Raw genomic sequence first — 24,042 nt, 5'->3', positions numbered from 1 at the left:
CAAAGAGAGGTCTGGCCCTTGGCTCCTGGGAGGTAATTTCTAAGCCTTTGGAACGTCCTGCCTTTGTTTACCTGGAGACCCTGGGCTGCTCCAGATAATCTAACAGTGTGATTTATGGTGAGGATTGGGGTTACAAAGGGTAACCCAAAGGGTTACCTCTCCAGAGGGGCTGGAGACTGAGGTCAGCCATATGGGCAGTTGACTATCTGTGTTTTGGCTCTAGACACCAAGGCTCAGGTGAGTCTCCCTGGTTGGTGATACTCTGTGAATACTGTACACATCATTGCTGAGAGGAGTTAACCCCGTCCATGACCCCATGGGGAGACGACGACCGGAAGCACTGAATTTGAATCCCTCCTGGACTCTGCCCCATGCGTCTCTTCCCTTAGCTGACTGTAACCTGGATCTTTTCACTGTAATAAACCGTAACCACAAGTATAACAGCTTTCAGTGAGATCTGTGGGTCCTTCTAGTGCATTATCAAAACTGAGTGTTTCTTGGGGACCCCCAAACTCGCAACTGGTGTCAGAAGTGAGAGTGGTCTCTAACTTTGCACCTGCTCTGTGTAAACTCAGGCAATGTCACTAACTCCCAGAACCTGCCAGTTTTCCCTCTGTAAAAGTGTTGGCAATACCTCTTATAGGAGTGACGCATCTGGTAAAGTGCCTGTCACAGAGTAGATGCTCAGTAGATACAGAAATGGAATTGGAATCTACATTTTACACAAATAAAACCCATGGTCCCATAAAATCCTATAGGTTTTGGCTAATATACTCTTACCCATAAAGAACAAGTAAAATTAAAATCAGAAATCAATCTCTAAAACTTATTTTAATGGCAAATTTCAATTTTCTGAACACCAAATCTTAGACTACGGTAGCAGCTGAGAGGCTTCGTTTCTATCTCTTCTTCTTTCCTCTCCATTTTTCTTTTTTTTCTTTCTTGTCTTTTTCCTGACAAAAAGCAGGCAAGGAGGGAAAGAAGAAGAATCAAAGGCCCCTAGATAATCTACTCAGTGAATTCTCAACCCTGGATAATAGGATTAACTGTTCCACCTTTGGCATTCCCTTGAGAAAAAAGCATCATTCTCTCCAGGTTCCATAACACAGACAGAAAAATCACAAAGCATGTCAACAGCAGATGGGACAGTAGGATTTTCTGGGTCTTTCCGCTTCACCAACAGCTCTTATTGGTGCATGTCACCTAAATGTCTGTAACTATGAGTCTGAATATGGAAAAGAAATGCCAAGGCACCAATAAAGGCTGCATGGGAAGACACATTAGGAGAAATGCTTCTACAGGCATCACTGGTTCTCAACACCTCCCTTCTACTTCCGAGAGGCCTTTAATTTTACCCTAAAGTTCACCTTCCAAATATAATAGAAATGAACAGCCCAGGAGATACAGCTGATCCCCAGGATGTTCCCGATTCTGAATAAAATCTGTTCTAGAAAACAAAGGACTAGCAGGAAGGTGCCTTTTGGGAAACCTACCGTTTTGGTGATCTCATTTTCTACTTCACGGAGGTCTGAATGTTTTTCCACGGTGGCATTAAGAAATATTTTCTTCAATTTAAACTCTGTCACGAAGGTTCTAACTGAAAATGAAAACATAACCTGTTAGACCTCACAAGGTCCACCTACGTATGGCTGAGTGTCTGCAAATCTCAAGGCACCCAACTTTCCTCCACCTCCCAGGATGCTCTCTGTGCATTTCTTTCTCCTGGAGGGTGGAGACCACTCCTCCCTCTTCGGGGCTCCTCTAGCAATGGGAGCACCTACTGAGCTGAGCTGAAGACTCAGTCTGAGCAGACCTTTGGGTGAGAGGCTCCAAAGAGCCTTTTTCATATGTGTGAGGGCTCTGAGAGAGTGAGCTTCCCTCGTCTCTCCAGTGGCCTCCCACATCTTAGATGCTCAGTGAAGCTGTAACAGAGAAGACAGATGAGCTGGTCTAAAGAACACACTTCCAGGAAGAGGGGAGGGAGACGTGGGGTTGGAAAGACAAACGCTCGTGGGCCCCTATAAAGCTTCGGATGGAGGAAAGCTCTTTCTCTCTAGGTTACCAAGTTAGCCAGCCCTCCACTTCAAGGGCGTGCTCTGGTTTCCTCTTCTCATGAGAGACACCTCCATCCATTCCCCATGCCTCTTGCTCAGAGGAAATGCCTGCTCTATCATTGATAAAAGAGGCTTCCAGAAGCCAGGTTACTTCCCAAGATCACCCAGCTCCCAAGGGCCAAAATTAACATTTAACGTCATGTGTGTCCATCTTCCAAGTTCTTCTTTCCCCTAAACCCCCAGCCCCGTGAGGAATCTCATAGTCTAAGGACAACCAAGTGGCTACAGAGAAAGGTGTCAAACATCTGTAACAGGACTCCACTCAGGGGGCTGCCAGACTCCATGACTACAAGCCATACAATGAAAACAACCCATATTCAAGATACTGTTGGGTTCAGACATGAAAGAAAATAGCCCCATTTTCAAGGCCCATTTCACTCATAAAATAAAATTCTAGTTAACATCAATTTGTGCTGATTGGGCCTGAGGGTGACAGAACTTACAAATGGGCAGACAATCAAAAATTAGGACAGGGCTTCCCTGGAGGCGCAGTGGTTGAGAGTCCGCCTGCCGATGCAGGGGACGTGGGTTCGTGCCCCGGTCCGGGAAGATCCCACGTGCCGCGGAGCGGCTGGGCCCGTGAGCCATGGCCACTGAGCCTGCACATCCGGAGCCTGTGCTCCCGCAACGGGAGAGGCCACAACAGTGAGAGGCCCGCGTACCGCAAAAAAAAAAAAAAAAAAAAATTAGGACAGCCTGCTTTATATCTGGCTCTTATCTTCCTTTAGATTAAATTCTTATCTTTCCCTCTGGACCAGAAAAAAATATAAATAAACCCAAACACAGAAACACATGAAGCTGCTCTTTCATAGAAAGCTTGCCTGCTGAATTAAGAAAAAGGCCCACAGATGAGCCAGAGAAAACATTTAACATCTTATACTTACTGTCTAAAGCCCTTAATCCTTATTTAACATCTTTTTGCTTGTTCTACAGTTCAGTGAAGCCAGCTGCTTAGGACTCTTTCTGAGAAGCGGGGAGCTCTTTGAAAACATCCCTAGCCAAATGAAAGAGCTTCAGCGTGCTCTAATTTGCATATTCCACTGGTGTTTATGAACAATGAAGCTAAATGACTTGAAAAGGGAAAGATGATTGTTAACACAATAAGTGGCTCTCCTCCTGATGCACGGTGCCTGTGGGACCCTCCACACACAGGCTTCCAGAACAGTCACCCCACTCCTTCGTCCTCCCATCTCACAGGTCTAGGTCTGTGCCCAGACTCTGTGCAGAAACATACATACGGTAAGCATCAGGTACACAGATCTCTTCTGAACCAGACAGTAAATGTGGCCTCTGCATCTGTGTGAATACGAATAAGGCACCGCAGTGTCCCCCCAGCCCTGCCCTCTCCCAGACACGTTCCCATCTTCACGCTGCAGTTACATCATCTGGCTTTAGGGCGATTTTTAACTGTTGATTTACACAGGTTATCTAAGTGATTTTTTAAAGATCCAAAATTATGCTTTATATTCAAAGTAGTTTATCATTTTCATTGCTTTCAGCTCTGGTCCAAGAGATTAGAAGACTAATGTCAAAGGATACCTCCCATCTGGAGACCCCTACCATTTTCCAAGCTTGCTCAAATATATTATTTATTTGATCTTCATAATAACCCTGAGTGGGAAGCAGAGCAGGTGGTAATCTGATTTTTACAGATGAGGAAATTGATGCTCAGGGGTCAGTGTGCTGTAGGTGCTGGACATGGAGCTGGAAGCCTGGCATTTGAGTCCCTGGCAAGTGTACTTTCCATACTGTTTCAAGATAAAATCATTTCCATCATCTCCATTCTTAAACTGAAAACTCCTTGCTGGTTTCTTACAGGGTGTAGCTAAATGGAATAGGTGACCCAACTGCAAATAATCTATTAGAATACGAGGACTTCTCGACTTTGACTGATGTCTATACTCCCAGATTTTTCTTCCTTAAAAATAACGCTTTGACTTGATCCTTGTATTTTAAACAATTTTCTAAATTCTACCATTATTTGAGTAGGGTACCAACTATTGAAATACACTTCTAGCCCCAAGATGGAGCTGCACCTGCCTGGGGTGCCACGTCAGCAAGTCAAACTTTAGAGTTCCTGTAAACGCTCCCCTTGACCAGTAATGCAGCATATCAGTCAGCCAATCCCCAACAGCAAAGCCAACTCTGGGCTCTACTTATTTCCTTGTTCCTTGATCTTTCTAAATAAGGTCGTATATGCAACCCCAGCCAATCATGCCCTGTGTCCACGTTGCTGCTTCTACGCGCTATGAAACTCACTCTGGCCCAAAGTGGCTCAGAAAGAGTGTTCCTTCCACTGCTTGTGAGAGAGACCCTGTACTTCCCCAGTCCATGGACTGCTTTCCCTTGAGTAAAGGACATCAAACTCATTACCAAATTGTTTTAGTTTTGTTATTTGACACCACCTTCTTAAAAACTCTGATTATTCCCCTCAGCCTATGGGCACTGCAAGTCATGCAAAGAACACTTTCAAAGGACACAGATATTTGCTCTCTCAAAAACACATTTACTGAGCACTTTCTCTATGTTGAGTATGACACTGGGCAATATAAGTTGATTCCAAGTTGAGTCACTGTACCCACCAGCTCCCTATCCATCTTAGATAACTCTATCTTCCTCATTTGTAATTTCTTCAAGTTCTTCATTGACCTCGGCGCTCTAACACAGATTACACAGCCTGTGTGCGAGAAAGCTCCCAGAGCGAACACAGCACTGTGTGATGGAAGGACTGTGGGCTGCAAACCTGGCGTCTCATCAAGCGGTTGTACAAGCTGGGCCAGTTAGTACTTTATCAGGGCCTTAGTTTTCATTTGGGTTGTTTGCTTTTTAACCTGTAAAATGGAGATTATATCTAAAACCAACCAGCTTCATAAAATATTAAATTCGGGATCAAAATGTGAAAAACTGTATGATACAATTATGGCAGTAGCTTTGTAAAAACTGTATCTTGTCTGTGGACAAGAACATGAAGATCTTTTTTAAAAAATTTATTTATTTTTGGCTGAGTTGGGTCTTCGTTGCCGTGCGCAGGCTTCTCATTGCGGTGGCTTCTCTTGTTGCGGAGCACGGGCTCTAGGCACGCGGGCTTCAGTAGTTGTGGCTCGTGGGCTCTAGAGCGCAGGCTAAGTAGTTGTGGCGCACGGGCTTAGTTGCTCCGTGGCCTGTGGGATCTTCCTGGCCCAGGGCTCGAACCCCTGTCCCCTGCACTGGCAGGTGGATTCTTAACCACTGCGCCACCAGGGAAGCCCACGAAGATCGTTTTTAAAAATGAAAAGAATGTGTGAATGTGGTAGGATAATCAGGGTTTTATTCTCTTTTTTCTCTCCCTAAATTTTTTTTTTAACTCTTTGGTTAGAATATTCTTTTGATTTTTTTTCCCCCTAACCATAGGGTGGAATGGTTAAGCAAATAGTGTTATGCACAAATGATGGCATATTTATGTGGTCATTACAAAGTTTGTATAATAGTTTTAATAACATGGAAAAATGTTTAAGGTATAAAGTTTGTACAAATACCATATGACTTCAACTATATCAAAATATAACACACACTAAAAAAGACTGCAAATAAGGTGCTACATCTCTGAGTGGTGGAATAATAGGCAGTGTCTTCCACTTCCTTCTATATTCCTTAAAGTTATTCCTTGGGCAAAGATTGATTTTGATTAGGGAGAAAAACAATAAACGTTATTTTGCAAAATACATTGTGGTGCAGAGAAAATTCCAAGATAGACAAACTCTCTTACCCAAATTGCATATCCCTTTTTCCAGCTGGTACCCCACTGGGCATCTGCAGGTGAAGGATCCCTGAGTATTGTTGCACATGGCCAGGGGTGGGCAGGGGTTTGAGAGGCACTCATTCACATCTGCGGAGAAGGGAACACAAGGTCACAGTGAATCTGCGGCAGGCAGCACAATCATAATCCAGTACAAGGGGCACATCTAAGGGCCAAATGGCACTGGGTGTGATGGGGCCTGGAAACGAGTAGGCACTACCCTTGTTCTCAAGGCGCTACCAGTCTACTGAGGGTGGGGGCAGCCTTGAGTACAACTAACTATAAATATAAGGCAGGATTTGAAAGTAAAGAGAAAGTAATGATTTTGATGGAAGGGAGAATTAAGGACTATTTCAAATAACATCTGGACTAAGACTGGAAGAATTTTAATCAGCAGATGTGGGTAGGGGGATTCTAGGCTGGGGCACCAGCACAGTGAAGGTCAGGAGCAGGAAAGTGTAGGGGTTTTCAGGGAGTGGTGGGTGGTCCAGCGTGGCAGGGATGTAGGGAGCCCGCATAAGGGAGCCAGGTCGTGGAGGCTCGTCAATGTTATTGTCCGACGTTGCTCTGCAGACAACACATAAGCATGCTAATTCTCAAGTAAGCAGGGTATGAATTTTAAAATCTTACTCCCCTATGTTTTGGAGGAAAAGGGAGTTTACTGCCTATCTCAGTGTGATACTGTATTGTAGACCACTGCAGATGACTTTTCCTCTTACCCACGTTGCAGTCATCTCCTTGCCAGGAAGGTGAGCACACACACTGGTACCCACGGCTGGTGGGGTCCACGACGCATTTCCCATCATGAAGACAAGGGTTAGCGGCACAGCTGTTAACTGCAAACACATTTCAGATATAATGCAGTTAATCACACAGGAAAGGTAAGGGCAGTGCTAGGTAAATATTTAATTCTCCCAGCTAATATTTGATTCTTGCTTATTTCTGTGTACTTGCCCTGAAAGGCCACACTGTGCAATAGAATGGGTTCCCGGAGGTGCAGAGGAGACGTATTGGGACTGGATGCTGACACTAGCTGTGTACATACACACGTGTTAGCCAGTTGGATCCCTAAATGCAGGAGCTGGTTCAAATCCAAATACTGCTTACAAGTCCCTCGGCTCGGGAATGATGATTACATTGCCTTGGGATACTTAACAAATCCTACTTGAATCAATGCCAATTTAAAACACACGTTAAGGAGAAAATGATGCCTGATCCACCATCCTCCCTGCTCCAAGTTTTCTCTTTTCTAAAGGTCTCGCACTGTAACTGGGCCTCCACATAACGTGCCATCCTTCAGAACAATGCCTGCAGGTGAACACTACGACACCCTCTCTTTACGCGGTGTGACCGTGAGCCTGTCTCATTCATCCAGGCCCTGGCGATGCACCAGCTCCACTGAATTCTTGGACTCCCAGCTCCCAGGTGCAGTGACCACACTCTCTGTTGGGGTCTGTATAACTGGCCTTGTCGTGCTACAGTTGTACGATAACTGCCTAGGAAAGGTTTCTGACGCACATTTAGAAAAGCGAAAACTCATAAGAGAGGGAGAAAAATCATCTCCAGGGAGAAAAGTCAGTGGTAGAATGAGAAAGAGAAGGCAGAAGTCAAGAGTGCTTACTCCAGAATAACCCTGGAGACAAATGGGCTAAACCTGAAGATGGTGTCCTGGCTCCTCATGGCTACTTCATATCTACCTAAGACCACCTGCATGAGCATAGCACCCGTATGTACAAACACTGCACCCATGGACTCTGTCACAAAAGACATAGCAGCAGCCAGTAACAATGTTCCTAATACTCACCTACAGTTATCACTGCAATGGCTATAACTGGCTTTAAGGGACACTTGTGAATTATGTTCTACCTGGTATTGGAATATATTTGGCATCTGGAAATGAAGCCTGTGAGTCCTGAAGCAGGGATCCCAAAGTCGCCAGAAGAAGGAGCCAGCTTCCATTTCCCAGCAAGGCTCGGACCACTGGCACGAAGGGGGCAGCGATGCATCAGGGCTCTGCGGGGCTGCGTGGGGTCCACGGCCCTCCAGCCACGAGCCGGATGATGGCTGCCTGGTTGGAACTCTGCTTCTAACTCCCTTCCCTTCTTCCCTCCTCCCTTCAGTTCCCATTTCACCCCTTCACCAACAGCAGGTTTCCTTTCCTGAGTCTGGACAAGCTAAATATCCAGCAAATTTTGACCCTGACATCAAAGGAGGTATCATCCTACTTCCTTCTACCTTTCCTTAAGTGATAAAGAATCATGTGGATGGCTTTATTTCCCCTGTCCCAGCAACTTCTACACGGATATAAAGATATATAACCTCAGGTGCAATGTCACACAGTCACTATGGGAAAGGTTAGTTCATCATCCTCTCACTGAACACATCTCTCCACCCACATTTATCCACTGACATCATAATCTTAGGGAGACAAAGGAGCCTGGGCTCCCCTGGATCAAGAGAAGTTTCCCCGGTGACTGGGGGGCTGGCTGACTAGCTCAGAAGCTCGTGGCTCTGATCTGGGAGCAGGCACCTGCTCACTCTGTGTCTCAGACAGGCCACCTAAAGCTTCTTGACTGCAGTTTTCCACCCTTCAATCCTGCTTCACTACCCCACTCTGGCTTTGCTAGAGTTAAAACCATGCTTGAAAAGCTCTTCCAATTACGGGGCATTACAAGTTACGATGGCACTACTACTGATGTCACACATGGCCAACGGCATCCGCTCCTCTTTCTCCGGGAAGAATTCTGAAACTCAGGGGTGAGAAGACTGTCACCGTGACATTCCTTTCTGATTTAAGCGCTCCAACAGAAAGCATTTGAGATCACAAAGCAGACACTGTCCCATGGCGGATACCAGCCACCCCGAGCCCCGTGCAGCCTCAGCGTGCTTGTGCGATTGTGTCCTACCTGAGGCTGGAGATGACGGTGCTGTGGACGACTGCGTGCTGCTCTGAGCAGTGAGGGTGGTCGATGTAGATGTCAACACCTTAGCTGTAGAAACAGGTGTGATTTGGGGGGAAGGAGATGTTCTGAGGAAACGTGAAGCCAGGCTGTGCTCTTCCGTAGGGGCAAGCCCCGCGGTCCATTCTTTTGCTGATGTGGGCGTACTGGTCAGGGCGACCGATCCGGTGGCAGCATCTCTATTCACTGGGTTCCTTTCTGTGGTGACAGCACCTTCTGTTGAGATGCGTACCACTAGAATTTCAGGACTGGTTGGCGGGAGCTGTTTTCCGGCCACTGTCTGTACTGTTGTAGGACCACCCGTCAGAGATGCTGTGCTTGATGGGGGTTGGGGGCTGGGCACACGGGGATGAGAGGTCTGGAGAGTGGTAGCTACCAAAGCTGGAGACGTCTGGGCTAAGCTGGTGCTGGTGGCTGGAAGGGTTTGCTCAGTGGAGGACTCCGTTAAGGCCAGGGGCGAAGGGATCCCCAGAGGAGACCTCACTGTTACAGTTTCCGTGGCCTCCACGGGCAGAGTCTCCAGGCTCTGTGGCTTTGATTCCGTAACGAGCTTCCCGAGGTGTGGGCTGCTCTGGTTCTTAGGATCTGCCGTTTGACTGCTGGGGAGCACTGCCACGGATGATGCCATTACCGACGTCCAGGCTGAAGTCACAGGAGTGTCCCTTGCCTTGGGCAGGACCAGGGTAGAAGATGAAGGTGGGAGGATTGTCTGTGAGACAGACGGCGAGACAGGGGCGGATGCTGTCAGGGATACTAGTGAGGGTGGTGGCGAGGAAGACAAAGGTGTGGGCACATCAGGGGCGGACTGCAGTGGGTGAGTGGAGGCCCTGGTCGATGGCAAGGTTGACGAGAACAACCGGTAGGACTGTGACACTGAGGGCTGGGGCAAGGGAGGCCCTGACGAAGAGGACGATGATGTATCGCCAACGGATTCAGCATCGGTGTCCAGAAGAACCAGAGTGGTCAGCATACTAACGGCGGGTGTGCGGGATGGAGGGCTGGCCGTGCGCAGAACTAGTGCCTCAGTGGAAGACTGAGCGTATTCCCCATCGTGGGAGGAGACGTTGCTTCTCTCTGCCTGAGCCTGAGAAGAGGAAGAAGAGTCTGAATGCAAAGAGCTTGAGATCTTAACAGAAGAGGTGGAACTCTCCCTTACGTCCAAGGATGAACTGTGGTCCGCAATGGACAGCAGTGCCCGTTCCCCTTTGGTGAAAGGAGCTGAAACGTAGGTGTGGTCTGTGTAGTCACTGGACGTCCCGTGTTCAGGGTGTGTGCCACTCACTGCATCGTAGCTCATTCCAGTGACTGCAAAGGGAAAAACCAAAGTGAGGTCAACTAAACAGACATCTGTGAACCTGCACTATGAGACAGACCTTCAGTGTCCCACCCATGAACGCCTGGGAACTGACACACTTTCTCTGGATAGAGACAGTACGGGGAGGCAGGCAGGGTTTGAGTCTGCAGTGAGCAGACCTGCCCTCCTGTGAGGAGCACAGCGGCAGCAGGGGAAATGGTCATGAAAGAGAAGCGGGGCCAGGGGCCGAAGAATAGGGAACAGGTCCAAATTCCTTCCACAGGCCTTTTTTGATGAAAGCAAATTAGTATCTGAAAAGCTCTTAAGACCCCAAATAGAACAATTGTTATGCCTAAGTGGAAAAAGGAAAACCCTCCCAACTTTCCATTCTGTAAAATGAGATATTTCTTTCCCAGGAGACTGGCCTAAGCCACAACATGGCCAGGTTTCTTTATTGCAAGCATCCTGGCAGACAGCACCGCAAATGCCCGGGGCAAGTGCTGGGGAGGTGGGGGAACCCGGAAAGTCCTCTTCACAGGGAGCCGGTAAGGCACTTTCTGGGTTGACAGCGAACTCGATCACTCTAGGATCACGAGCAAATTGACACCTGAGCTGAGGGAACGCGGCAAGAGATCCTGCCCATTACCTCCGAGCACTCGCGAGGCTGCCAGTGAACCCGAGACCGCGTGGGCATCCCAGGTCGCCGTCACGTTCCCCCGCTGGGTGGGGCGCTCCGCGTCTCTGGGCGTTGCCGCTGAGCGCTCCACATCCCCAGGAGTCGTGCTGCCGTTGGTGAGAGATCGCAGCGTGCGCTCCCCGACTCCAGTGAAAGTAGCCCAGGTGTGCGGGCTGTGAGCGCGGGCTCCGGGCGCCCCCTCCTCCACTTCGGAACTGACGGCCAGCTCAGGACTGTCTTCGGTGGCTGCGAGAGGGCCAAAAAGGGGAGGGCCGGTCACTCCGGGGGGTAGAGCTGGGCTGTGTCAGCCAGACGCTTCCCTAGGCTTTCTCAGTGTTTTTATTTGAAACTGACAAGGTGAAAACCCAAACTGTGTGCTGTTCTTGCAAAGGCACCAGTCACTGAAACCTCAGGAAGCAGTGCGGGGGGGTCAGTGTTGCTGTTCAGGTGGCTTGGATTTATGGGAAGGTTTATTACTTAGTGAACAGGATTGATACGGTATTTCTGCTCGGTGATACATAATAAATAGTGTTTATGTCAGGGAAATTGGTGGTGGCAGTGGGAGAGGTGAACAGTGGGCAAAAGACTAACAACCCTGCTGGGGCTTTAGACCCGACAAGGCCTGGGAGGGAGGCCAGTATCACCTGGAAGGTTTTTACCTCCTGGTAGGACCAGCGATACACAATCAACACAGAGCCTGTTGTTCTATACTGTCTGTCATTCTATAGTGTAGTTCTTCACCCTAGCACATCAGTGAGAAATGGCATTGTGGTCAGAGGTTACGGGTGGGCTTGGTTGTTTTTTTTTAACGTATAAGTTTTATTTCCTTGGTAGGGATAAAACAGGGACAGGTGACACATGAATAAGTATCCTTTTCCTCCTTTCTTGGGTATATGTTTTATGCTATAAACTTAAAGAATCTTAGATTATTATATTATCAAATAAATCCTTCTTTTCAGAAATGATGGAAATGAGGTCCAATTCTTCTTGGCGTACATATCTGGATCTAATGAGACAGGCTCTTTTCTGATTCTTATTCTTATTCCCAGACCAGTCTAGCCCTTGACACCCCATGGACCAACCTTGGTGGAAAATGGATACAAAGCTGAGTGTAGGTTCTCTTCATGATAGGTTTGCATTAACTGACAGACAGGAATGGGGACAGGGACACACAGTGACCTGGGGCAGCACTGAGAAAGCCAGGACCCAGTCACAGATGTGATCTGACCCAGGCAGCAGGACTTAAAAGACCCACAGAAAGTCCACCAGGAGAGGCTGGAGAGTTGAGTGTACTCGAGCACAATCTCCCTGGCAAAGAGGACAGGGCTGGGACGGACGATGATGGTCGAGGCTCTGTTACACAAGACTTAGGCCAACAACCCTGTCAGGCTGACAGACTTAACACAAGTCATGCCCTGAAACAGAGGGGCTGCATCTGAACCCAGAAAAAGGAACGAACCAAGAACTCTGAAAGCTGGATGGCAGAATCGCTCAGCTGTGGGCTCTTCAGAGGAAAAGGGAGAAAGCATTATGTTAACCCAGAGCAAGGGGGCTTCAGGAATGAGGCTGTTCCTTATCTGGTGCTTTAGAACCGAACCCCAAGGTCCACTCACACTGAGATCACATTTTCCACACCAATCAACTGCGCCCTCACTGCAGAGTGCAGGGTACTGAAGAGGGAAAGGCTATGGGACATGAGCTCCTGGTCTGGGATGGCAAAAATTCGGAGCGCCACAGGGGTAGGGCGGAAAGGATTCCTTGTGTTTAGGAGACAGAGTGTGTGTTTTCCATTCACAGACATAAAAGAGCAAACAGCCTCCACCCACACATGTGGTATTCTTTACGATACAGCGTACGCTTTTCCACGTCACATCAGTAGTGATAAATGTTAATTTTCCTCATCAATTAGGGTACTCATAGGGGGGGAAAGAGCTGCTATTATGAGTGGTGGAGAGGTAAGAATTTAGATCTATTATAAGCTTAAATGATAAGTTACTGCATTTTTGCTTTAGTCAGCATATAATTTACACTGATAAGGCTGTTGAGAATTGTTTTTAAATATTTTCCAAAAACATTATTAAAAAGGATCATCAAAGGAAAAGTTTTCGGGCTTCCCTGGTGGCACAGTGGTTGGGAGTCCGCCTGCCGATGCAGGGGATGTGCGGGTTTGTGCCCCAGTCCGGGAAGATCCCACGTGCAGCGGAGCGGCTGGGCCCGTGAGCCATGGCCGCTGAGCCTGCGCGTCCGGAGCCTGTGCTCCGCGACGGGAGAGGCCACGGCAGTGAGAGGCCTGTGTACCGCAAATTAAAAAAAAAAAAAAAAAAAAAAAAGGAAAAGTTTTCTCAATTGATAGATTGGACTTCATCAAAATTAAAAAATTTGTGCTGCAGATGCCAACATCAAAGAAGTGAAAAGACAACCCACGGAACGGGAGAAAATGTCTGCACATCGCATCTCTGATAAAGGACGCGTATCCAGAATGTGCAAACAACTCTTACAGTGCAATTAAAGAAAGACAAATAACCCAGTTTAAAAGCCGTCAAAAGATCTGAACAGACTTTTCCAAAGAAGATATACAAATGGTCAATGAGCCCATGAAAAGATGCTCAGCATCATTAGTCAGCTGGGAAAACTGCAAACCAACACCCCTTGAGACACCACTTCACACCCACTAAGATGGCTAGAATCAAAAGAGCTGGACAATAACAAGTGGTGGTAAAGGTGTGAAGAAACTGGAACCCTCGTACTTTGCTGGTGGGAATATAAAACGGTGCAGTCACTCTGGAAAGCAGTGTGGCAGCTCCTCAAAGGTCAGAAATAGAGCCACCATATAACCTGGCAATTCCAAGAGCACACAAAAACTTGTACCTGAATGTTCACAACAGTACTATTCATAATAGCCAGAGGGTGGGAACAACCCACCCATCCAATAATGGATAAAAGCACAATCAAAATGTGGTCCATCCATGTGATGGAATAGTATCTGGCTATACAAAGGAACGAAGCACTGACATGCTGCAACGTGGATGAACCTTGAAAACACGATGCTAAGTGAAAAATACAAAAGGCCACATACGGTACGATTCCACGTATAAGAAATGTCTAGAAGAGGCAAGTCCACAGAGACAAAAAGTAAATTAGTGGATGTCAGAGGCTGGGAATAGCAGAGCATGGGGAGAGACTGCTGATGAGCTCAGAGCTTTTTTGGGGTGATGAAAATGTTCTGGCATTACATAGTTGTGATGGTGGCCCAACTTAGTGAATATACTGAAACCCACTGAACTGTCCACTTTAAGTGGGTGAATTGTATAGAATGTGAATTATATCTCAATAAAGCTGCTTAAAAGGCGGTGAAAGAATTTCTCTCCATGAAAGCCCAGACCCGGGGTGAACAACCACTCATGAGAAGCTGATACTTTCACCTTCCAGAAGCTGTGTGACTGCGGCAGGCATGGGGGTATGGCGGCGGCGGGGGGGGGGGGGCGCTATATGGGGTGGAAGGACACGGCAGAGAAGTCCCCGAGCTGTGCGTGGGAGGGGCACGTGGCAACAGCAACATCTTGGAGATAGAACAGAAAAACTGGGGGATATACAGGGATATCGGTATCAACCAGCTAGAAGGATGGCCTGGGAATAATGAGGGGCCCACGGAGCTATTTCATTAATGCGGCAGAAGATCGCAGCCCAGGCACCCCTCCACCGTCCGCGGGGTGCGGTTCCGTGAACGGAGACTCACTGGAGCGCTCCCCGCGTGGTGCCGAGGAACCCAGGCTTTCTGAGGAGGATGAAGACAAGGACTCGGTGGCCGGTTCGGAATAGCTCCTCTCACCAGGCGCTGGGTCACTTCCTCGAGACTGTGGGGCGGAGGCTGAAAACCGGGTCAAAACCGAAGCGTTCACAACCTCAGGATGGGAAGTGGAGCTTCCGGTCGCATCTGCGAATGGCTCGCTGTCGGTCAAGAACCAGCGAGCAGTGCTCTCTCCACCTCTTGCCAGCGTGACTGACAGAGACACAGTCGCTGTCTGAGACACGGAGCTGCCACTCCCCACACCAGAGCTGCTGGCGAGTTGGTGTCCTCTGGAGGCTGAAAGGTGTCAGAGAGAAAAGGCCATCACATGGATGGATGCAAGAGAGATCCCTCCACAGCCGAGACGCGAGTCTTCCCTAGGAGAAGGTGCCCTTTGCAAGGACCTTGTATAGTATTTACTATACGTGTAACCTGACGTGCATTTTCAGGTTCTAAATAATTATTTCAAAACTCTTCAGTGTCAGTAAGAGATCAATACTAAAAATAAAAACTGGTGAAGACGGGAGCTTTTAAACAGTATGTGCAAAGCAGAGTAACTTATAGGCCTGAGTGTTTTATTCTCTTTCCCCCAAAACATGGGGTGTTATGAGCCAGTGAGTATGCTGTTATGTCCATCAAATACAATGTGCCCCAATACTGTGCTTAGAGCATTTTTCTAAGACAGTTCTATTATTAATAAAACTAATTTTGGGGACTTCCCTGGTGGTCCAGCAGTTAAGACTCCGTGCTTCCAGTGCAGGGGGCCTGGGTTCCATCCCTGGTCAGGGAACTAGATCCCACAAGCCGCAACTAGAAAGATCCTGCACACCACAACGAAGATCTCACATGCTGCAACTAAGACCCAGTGCAGCCAAATAACTAAATAGATTTATATTTTAAAAAAGATTATTCTAATTTTGAAGTATAGCAAACAAAAAATCAACTATAGGGGGTACACTAAAAGCATGAATTTAGGGAGTATGTTTATATCTGCACATTTTCTTTGTAAAGATGATCTGTACAGAAGATAACTGAAGCTAGCTTTAAAGAGCGGGCCAGCTCTCAGTTTGAAGATGATGCTGCAGTGACAAGATGCACCAGCAGTGAGACCTCAAGGCGGGGGTCTCAACTCTGTGGTGAGTGAGCTAAAGACCACGCACTCACTACTTAAACCCGATGAGCCTCAGTTTCCTCATCTACAAGAACGCAGGAGGAATGACGCCTATTTGACTAATTTCACAACATTGTCATGAGGATGAAAATCAAAATGAGATAATGTGGTATACCAGATAAAGGAGATGGTGTTATCCAAGAACACAGTGGTTTTTTTTTAAAAGGTTGCAAATGGTCTTAAAGTGATTCCTTGAGAAAATGCAACGATTTAAAAATGTCCATAATAAATTAAATAAAGATCAAAGACTTACTTGGGGAATCATTTTGCCAAAATTCCCATGAGACCTTGGAGGACGTAAGGCCAACTCCATTTTCTGTGGATGGCTTAGTGAGTTCCCCATCCCCTGGGCTCCTGATTACTCCACTGTTTCTTCTCCACCCTGCCTCAGAGTGTGAAGAATGGACTGCTGCTGAAGTTGTGGTCATTTCAGAGTCCTCAGGGAAACGCTCTGTCTCATTTAGAGGTCCTGGACTGATGGCTAAAGACTGCAGCATCTTTAGGACACCGTCGGGGAACATGGTAGCAACATGGACACTCTTTGTCCCACTGACCGAGGGGCTGTGGACAGCAGTAGAGCTGTTTAAATCCTCCGTACTTCCAGAAGCTAAAATGGAAGAAAATATGCTTCAAGATTAGTCGGGGTGTATCTGGATACAAATGATGTTAATTACATTTCGGTAGATGAGTATCGATAAGGTGGATCTAATAGATAAACACACGCAACACACTCATCCGCCCTCTCCTCACAGAGCTAAGCGGAGAAGCACGAGGTCCTTCACCGAGCACAATAAAAGCTTCAGATCAAGCTAAGAGGAAGACAGGAGAAAGCCTCTAGACATGATTTTCATTTGTCTTTATAGGGGAAGCTAAAAACTTCTGCTCTTGCATCCCACTTTATTACTTACACAGGACAGACCATTGTAACAAGGTGCAGGATTTGTTTTCCTTTGTTTCAGCAGTGTAACCCTTTTGTTCAAATGCTATTATAGATTAAAACCCACACATATGGGCTCCCCTGGTGGCACAGTGGTTGAGAATCCGCCTGCCAATGCAGGGGACACGGGTTCGAGCCCTGGTCCAGGAAGATCCCACATGCTGCGGAGCAACTAAGCCCGTGCGCCACAACTACTGAGCCTGCGCTCTAGAGCCCGCGAGCCACAACTACTGAGCCCGCATGCCATGACTACTGAAGCCTGCGTGCCTAGAGCCCGTGTTCTGCAACAAAAGAAGCCACCGCAATGAGAAGGCTGCACACTGCAACGAAGAGTAGCCCCCGCTCGTTGCAACTGAGAAAGCCCACAGCAAGAAGACCCAATGCAGCCAAACATAAATAAATAAAATAAATTTTAAAAAAAAACATACATAAAAATGAATCAAAGTGGGTGCCTTGCAGGGGGCCCAGTCACCACTCAGGAGGCCTAGGGCTCTGCAGACCACAGTCAGAACAATGCTGGCCTAGAAGAGTAATTCCCAGCCTTGCCACCATCAAGTGTTCTTTATTATTCCCCACCTCATGGCCATAGTAAACCTTATGTTTTGAAAGACTATGAACCGAGCTGCATTTATTAAGTAACGGAGCTTCTAATCAGCAGGAGATACTGATTGTTACCCCACTGATTTGATTTAATTCCATCCAAAAGCAACAGGCTGCTAGTCAGGTCATGAGGCTTGGGAGACCAGCTCTCGAGCTCACATACCACTCCAGGAGGCCAAGGACTCCAGGTCGAGAACAGCTTTTCTGATGAAATGGATGGCAGACACTGGATCAATTGTCAAGAACCTCAAGAGCTGAATTATACACCACTGGTCAAAACGTGCAGAGTGCTCTGCAGAAGTGCTGTGGCTTTTGCTGGTGGTTCCCTTCCACAGAGAACTCTCCAAAGGACACCCTGAGAAATGACCTCCAGAAGGGCACGTTGAAATCTTCCTTCCAAACAGGAATGAACTGAAGGAAAGCTTGCTGAGTGGGCAAGATCCAAAGGGAAGAAGGAAGAGTGCTTTTTTCTCTTTTTAAGCCAAAATTTTAAAAAAGTACTCTCTATACCTATATAATGAAAGGCTTCAAATTGTTAATTATGAAAAAAGGAAGGAAGAAAGGAAGTTCTCATTATAAACGGGTCCCTGAAGATGAGTCCAATGTGCAGTCATGACCAAAAGCACAAATAAATATCAAATATATACATATAGGGAGAGCACAGGAAACAGAAAGGTTCCTTTCACTTTTGTACAAAACCATAAAACCAGGTATACCTAGAACATAGGCCACAGGTCTGGTCACTGGACCTTCATGGAGACAAGGAAGATGCAGGCAATCCATAAAACTAGTAATTAAAACATGGGAGGGGCTTCCCTGGTGGCGCAGTGGTTGAGAGTCCACCTGCCGATGCAGGGGACGCGGGTTCGTGCCCCGGTCCGGGAAGATCCCACATGCCATGGAGCGGCTGGGCCCGTGAGCCATGGCCGCTGAGCCTGCGCGTCGGGAGCCTGTGCTCCGCAACGGGAGAGGCCGCAACAGTGACAGGCCCACGTACCCCAAAAAAAACAAATGGACCTGGGGTTTTTGAGCACAAGCCACCCATTCTCCTTGCTTGACCCTGCGATAAACCTTTCTCTGCTCCAAACAAACAAACAAACAAACAAAAAAGGTTCAGTATAAAAAAAGGAAAGCACAACACAGACATGCCCCAAATCCTCACTCGCCCACTTAGCTTCTCAGGCCTAACTTCATTAGAGCCACCATCTATATCCACCAGTTACGGCCTCATCAGATTGCTGAGTGCGCTTTCAAAACACTTTTATTCCCAGCAAATTGCATCATTTCATGAATTCAATGCACAGTGAGGTTTTATTGGACTCGGCAGGAATACCTGTCCAGCAAAGCAATGGCCTCAGAAATACAATTGTAAAAGTTACAACCGCTGGAAGTCACAAAAGGAAAATGGCTAGGGTTTCCCTGACCCTGAGGGCTCTGTGGAACACTGCTTCACCATCTCATTCTCATCAGTATTAAAAGCTCTGCCTTTTACTAACCAATTACGATGTGCCACTACTTCACGTACGCCTCCATATACTGTGCTACGTAAGTACTTTATATCTATAATCTTGTTCCATCCTCACAGTAAAGCTATGAAGCAGTGTGCATACTTCTGTAGAGCTGGTGCTTCTTAATAAGAGGAGAAAATGCTTGGTCAAACTAACCTACAGTCACCACTTATGTTACTAAATGAGCGCCTGCTAAATACATCTAGGGTGAAATGTACCACGTTTCTAATCAGCAGACCAGCACTATTGATTATTTAATAATTGCCTTTCCTTGCTCATTTTCTGCCCTTGAAGCAGCCATTCAAAAATGTGAAGCCCATCCATTTGGGAGCAGAAAAAAACCTAAATTCCCTAATCTTTATAATAGGAGGTGAAAGGAACGCCTACTCCTCTGAGAACACTATATGGGTCACTTTCCCATCACAACACGACATACTGGAGCCTCAGGCACGCATCACAGTGCTCACCCCTGGCTTGGCTGCTATCCAGAACTTGCCAAAAATCTGGCAGGAGCGGCTGATATTTGGGAAAGATAGGCTAAATCTACAACCTTCTGAGTTATTTATATCCTCTTCCTTTACAAAGTGAAATCACCACGAAGCAATTTACCTGGACCACATTAGCTCAGCTACCCACAGAAACACTTCCATGAGTTGAGATCCATTATTACACCCTCAGCTCCTATTGAGAATCGACAGAGAATATCACCTTTTAAAGAACATCAGCACAGTGTCCACAAAACAGCAATTGAAGGCGTTTTCTGTTATGAGCCTCAACATTCCTCACATAAACATTCCTCTTAGAATGTACTGCCCCCAAAACACTGAAGCCTATGGGTGAAATTGTATACTCACTTTATCTGACAATAATAGCATGCCTCACCCGGTTTCCCTTTGTGCCCTGGCTTCCAGGAAGCTCAGTACTAAATTCAGTGCTCAGTTGTAGCCATTTTCACATAATTCAACATACACATATCTCTTTTTGCCTTTAAAAGGGAACTTTTTCCCCTATTAGTTGCTTTGCTTACTTTTCCCCCTAATTATCAAACAGTACATGGTCATTATAGAAAATATAAAAAGTACAGAAGGAAAAAAAGCAACAAAAGATCTAAAGCAGCAAGCAAAATGATTTCAAACAGCTTCCGATCTCTTTTTTTAAAATCTGAGTTAGCTGTCTGGGCTTTTACCTGCTTTAACACATACATTTATTAGCACGCAATTTATTTTTGGAAGCAGGTAACCCCTGACTACCTGAGCCTCAGAAGAGGTCGTGCTGTGTGTATGTTTCTATGTAGCAGAATGCGAAGTGAAAGGAGTCACCGAATACAAAGGCTGATGTGTTTGGAATAACAGATGCTGGAACTAGAAAGGATCTTTAGGATCAACTGATCTAATCCCTTCATGTTTCAAATAAGGACTCCCATCCTCCCCAGGCCAGGCTCCTGGCTGGAATCCTAGCGCTCACCTAGTGAGAAGCATCACTCATCTGACTGGTCCAAGTGCCACGACTTTCACTGGGTCACGTTTACTAGTGGACAGAGCAGCCAAGTGTCACAAAGCGCATGCCCCTACCCCATTCCCTCTTGGCTTCGATTCCCTACAGAGAGGCCAGTTGGGCTGGGTGACTCCCGGTCTGCCTCGGGCAAGTCCTGCTGGCTTTCTCAGCACTCCTGCCTGCATGCCTAGCGCTCCTAGATCCTGTGCTCAGAAAATCTAAATCTCAAGATTTGGATTTTAGAGGAGGTAGGAGGTACACCGGAGCTCTGGTTAGCAGGGTAGCAGGGACCAGCCCAGCATTAAAAATAAAGCAGAGCTTCGTTTCCCATGTGGCTTCGGATCCTCGTTCATGTCCCCTCTGCATCCCTGCGGGGAGGAGAGCAGGGGCTGTCAGGCTAGATCCAGACAGTCCTGGATGCCTGGGTATCCCTTCATTTAACAGCACACAAAGCCCCCTCCAGTATCTAAGAGGGAGGTGGGACCCTACCTAGCACAGAACATCCAGTTCACTAAGAAGAAATAGAAATGCTCAGTGAAACTCAAGGAAGAGGAACGATATGGTAGAACTCTTCAAAAATTAAAAGTATAAGGTTCTAAAAGAATGAATGCTCAAGGAATTGGAGGGCTAATTATTTTTTTAATGTTAAAAAGTACAGGTGACTACAGAGTCAAGGCCAGGAGCTGGAAACATAGGCTGATTTTCAAATATACCACAGTATATATACCACAGTAGTGGGTTGAATTTAAAGTATAAATATTAAATGACCCTGACCAGAATCAAGTTTAGCTTCCTTTCCACCATTTCATAAAGCTGGTTGTAAACCACTGAACCACAGAACTTTGAAGCTGGAAAGGATCGTAGCTTTTATCCTATCTAACCAATGTTTAAGAATAATCTTAAAAACCAATCTCCTAAAAATATGAATCATAAATTACATATATACCCAGTCAGCAGGAAACTGTATACAGAGTATATGGAAGGGGAATGGGCTGCTTTAAATAGGCATTCCAGAAAGGGCCTCTGGGTTCTGTTTTTGCTTTGATGACATAAACCTGAACCCCTAGTCTTGGAAAGTACTTCTAAAAACCTCTGACCTACGAAAATTTTGAAATGGCAATTTCTGAAGCCACCTATTTCCCAAGAATATTTCCAGCCCTCTCTGTCCTGCTCCCTATGGCATGGAGATGAAAACACAAGAAGCACGCACAGGCTTGGTATAAAACCTTGGAAAAGAGACACAGTGGGCAGAGTTTCCAACATTGGCCTGTGGCTGGATGAACCCTGTGATATTTGGGTACATGCTCACCCCCTTACTCATCAACTGTACCTCACTGTGGGGCAGGGGAACCTAACTAAGAGAAGTAATAAACACAATCTGTGTCTTCAAGCAGATTACAGGCTATCTGGGTAGAAGGCATCAGATAAGCTGGTGTGACAAGGTACATGGCACAGAGGCTCAGAGGGTTGACAAAAGGCTCAGTGGAGATGGAAGGCCTGCACAGAGACATAACTGACGACTAGGGGTTGGAATGCAGAGAGGCCAGCGCTCCACTGCTGCAGTCTTGCAAACACCTGCCCGTATAGTTTTTTTGAAATGATGCCCAGAAAAATGTCTATCTATGTTATCTTTGCCATTGAAAGAAACATTTTTGCAATAATGAAGAAATACAAATATAACTCCTCATCAAGTGAAACAATGTTCACCATTTCATTCACCCCAGAACGTGGCCCCTTGTGCAAGACCACACACCAGCCGCACTCAGTCTTTTTTATGTGTATATGTGTGGGGAGACGGGAAAAGCAGGGGTTGGTGGATGGAAAGGCCTAGAGCAGCCACCAGACCAACTATTATTTTCCTCCTTATACAGTTAAAGAAAATACATTTTAGACCTGAACTTCAACACTGAGATAAATTGGGCAGGTTGTACTTTGAACCAATACTTTGCATTGGTGCTTAAAGTCCTTTCCCCTCAGCCCCTGTGATGAGCATGTAACTAGCTGGCTATCCGGGGCTATTTATTTCTATTCTGAATGACTTCAGAGGGTGCAGCTGGGATAGCAGTACTCACATGCGGACTGGTCTGAGGGAGGGAAGTGAGCCAGTGTCCTGGAAAGAGGCAGCCAGGAGAGCTCTGGTCCTGAGGAATTTCTCTGCCTGGGGAGTGTGGTCTCTTCTCCCCCCTCCACAGCAGGAAGAGAAGACTGGGTCAAAACTGAAGTGGCAGCCACCTGGGTGTGCACAGTCACTTCTTCAGGGAGCCCCTGCCCCCTTGCCGGGGAACCCCAGGATGTTCCGCTTTCCGTGTGAGGAGGGGCGGTTCTTCCTTCTGACCCTGAACTGCTGGACGGCAGGCGATGCCTTCCCAAGGCTGAAAGCAGACAGCAACAATTAAAATTCCACCAGCAGACTTCCAAATGTCTGAACAATCTCTGAGTGGGCTCACCTCTGACCTCTATAAAATAGACACGAGAAGAAATTAGGAGCCATTGTTCATTCTATGAAAAATCACCTCCTGAAGGAGGGACCACAAACCAAGACAAAGACTGTTTTCAGATCTCACAAACAAAGATTCTGCATTTTGTGGTAAAATTATCAGCAGAGGGGCACAATGAAGCTAAGTATCAGACGATAAAGAACCAGAGGTGGGCTTCTGATCATCATGACTCATCACTCACATTCCACAAAGTTGGTCCCAGAATTCACTTGAATTTAACATAAACAAAATTCCCACTATCTGGATGACCAACAAACCCAGGCTGCGTCACAGGCAGTTTCTAAGCTCTATATCCATCATTCACGAATGGAACTTTAAATACTGTCCTATGTACTCTTTACAGAATTGAGTCCCCCAAACAGACCTCCCATCACTAGGGTGTGAAACCATGGGGTCATCTTTGATGGCTTCAGCCTCTACTTTTAGGCCATCACATCACCAAGCTGTATCGATTTTATCAAGTCTTCACCAATCCCTTCCTCTCCATCCCTGAGGCCAGCAGGCCACATGTTAGCACCTGGTATCTGGATTTCTGTGTCTGCCTGGGTGGTCCCCTGGACTCCAGGTTCCTTCTGCCCCATCTCTCACCCCAGACATCTTATACCCACATGCCAAGTGAACCCTGCCCAAATTCACTTTAATCATGTCACTGCCTGTTCGAAAACCTCCAGTGACTTTTCCCACCACACCAAATCAGAACTGCTTGGTTTTCAAAGTCCTCAGTAATTGTGCCTAACCCCACCCCATGACTGTCCTACCCGCAGCTCCTCTCCTCTGTGTGTGACTTATGCCCGCCCCGAGGGAGGCTGCTGGCCTTGCCACCCACGAAGAGGCCACACTTCTCTTCCTTCCTCTGTATCTTTGCTCATATGGTCCAGGCATCCCACTCCTCAGCCACCCTTCCCACCAATACAGGCTTAGGCACAAATCTCAGCTCTGAAACCTGTTAACTGTTTGACCTGCACACGTTGGACTGATTAATTTCTCTAGCTTCAGTTTCCGAATTCCTAAAATGAGAGTAACGTGACCTCACCACTGGCTGTGAGAATTGAGAGACATGTTGGTATAGCGTAGGTACTAGCTGGTGCTAGATTTCTTTGTCTTCCCTTCCTCAGTCAAATCCTGCTCGTCCAGCCCCAGCCCCTTCTTGAAATCCTTTGCTAGAAATGGCAAACCACAGAGCTGTGCGGACCGCAGCGAGAACAGCCATCTGAGCTACGTTAACACG

At 46.9% G+C, this 24,042-nt stretch overlaps 1 protein-coding gene across 3 annotated transcripts in view; it reads right to left on the bottom strand.

The window, feature by feature from the left end:
- HEG1 (heart development protein with EGF like domains 1) overlaps positions 1-24,042 on the bottom strand; it is a gene marked incomplete at its 5' end in the record, with an annotated part of 79,959 nt that overhangs the window by 33,028 nt on the left and 22,889 nt on the right. Inside the window, 8 exons of one of the 3 annotated variants that reach the window (XM_082654738.1) lie at positions 1,494-1,597; positions 5,860-5,979; positions 6,609-6,725; positions 8,796-10,154; positions 10,790-11,065; positions 14,556-14,903; positions 16,031-16,384; positions 22,389-22,688. In XM_082654738.1, the coding sequence (XP_082510864.1) occupies positions 1,494-1,597; positions 5,860-5,979; positions 6,609-6,725; positions 8,796-10,154; positions 10,790-11,065; positions 14,556-14,903; positions 16,031-16,384; positions 22,389-22,688 (2,978 nt within the window). The remainder of the gene's footprint in view (positions 1-1,493; positions 1,598-5,859; positions 5,980-6,608; positions 6,726-8,795; positions 10,155-10,789; positions 11,066-14,555; positions 14,904-16,030; positions 16,385-22,388; positions 22,689-24,042) is intronic. The other 2 variants (XM_082654739.1, XM_082654740.1) reach the window with 2 other exon arrangements.

The sequence above is a fragment of the Grampus griseus genome (assembly GCF_964374135.1).
Source record: "Grampus griseus genome assembly, chromosome: 5".
Taxonomy (NCBI): Eukaryota; Metazoa; Chordata; class Mammalia; order Artiodactyla; family Delphinidae; genus Grampus; species Grampus griseus.
This window is presented reverse-complemented; position numbering and strand designations above follow the sequence as displayed.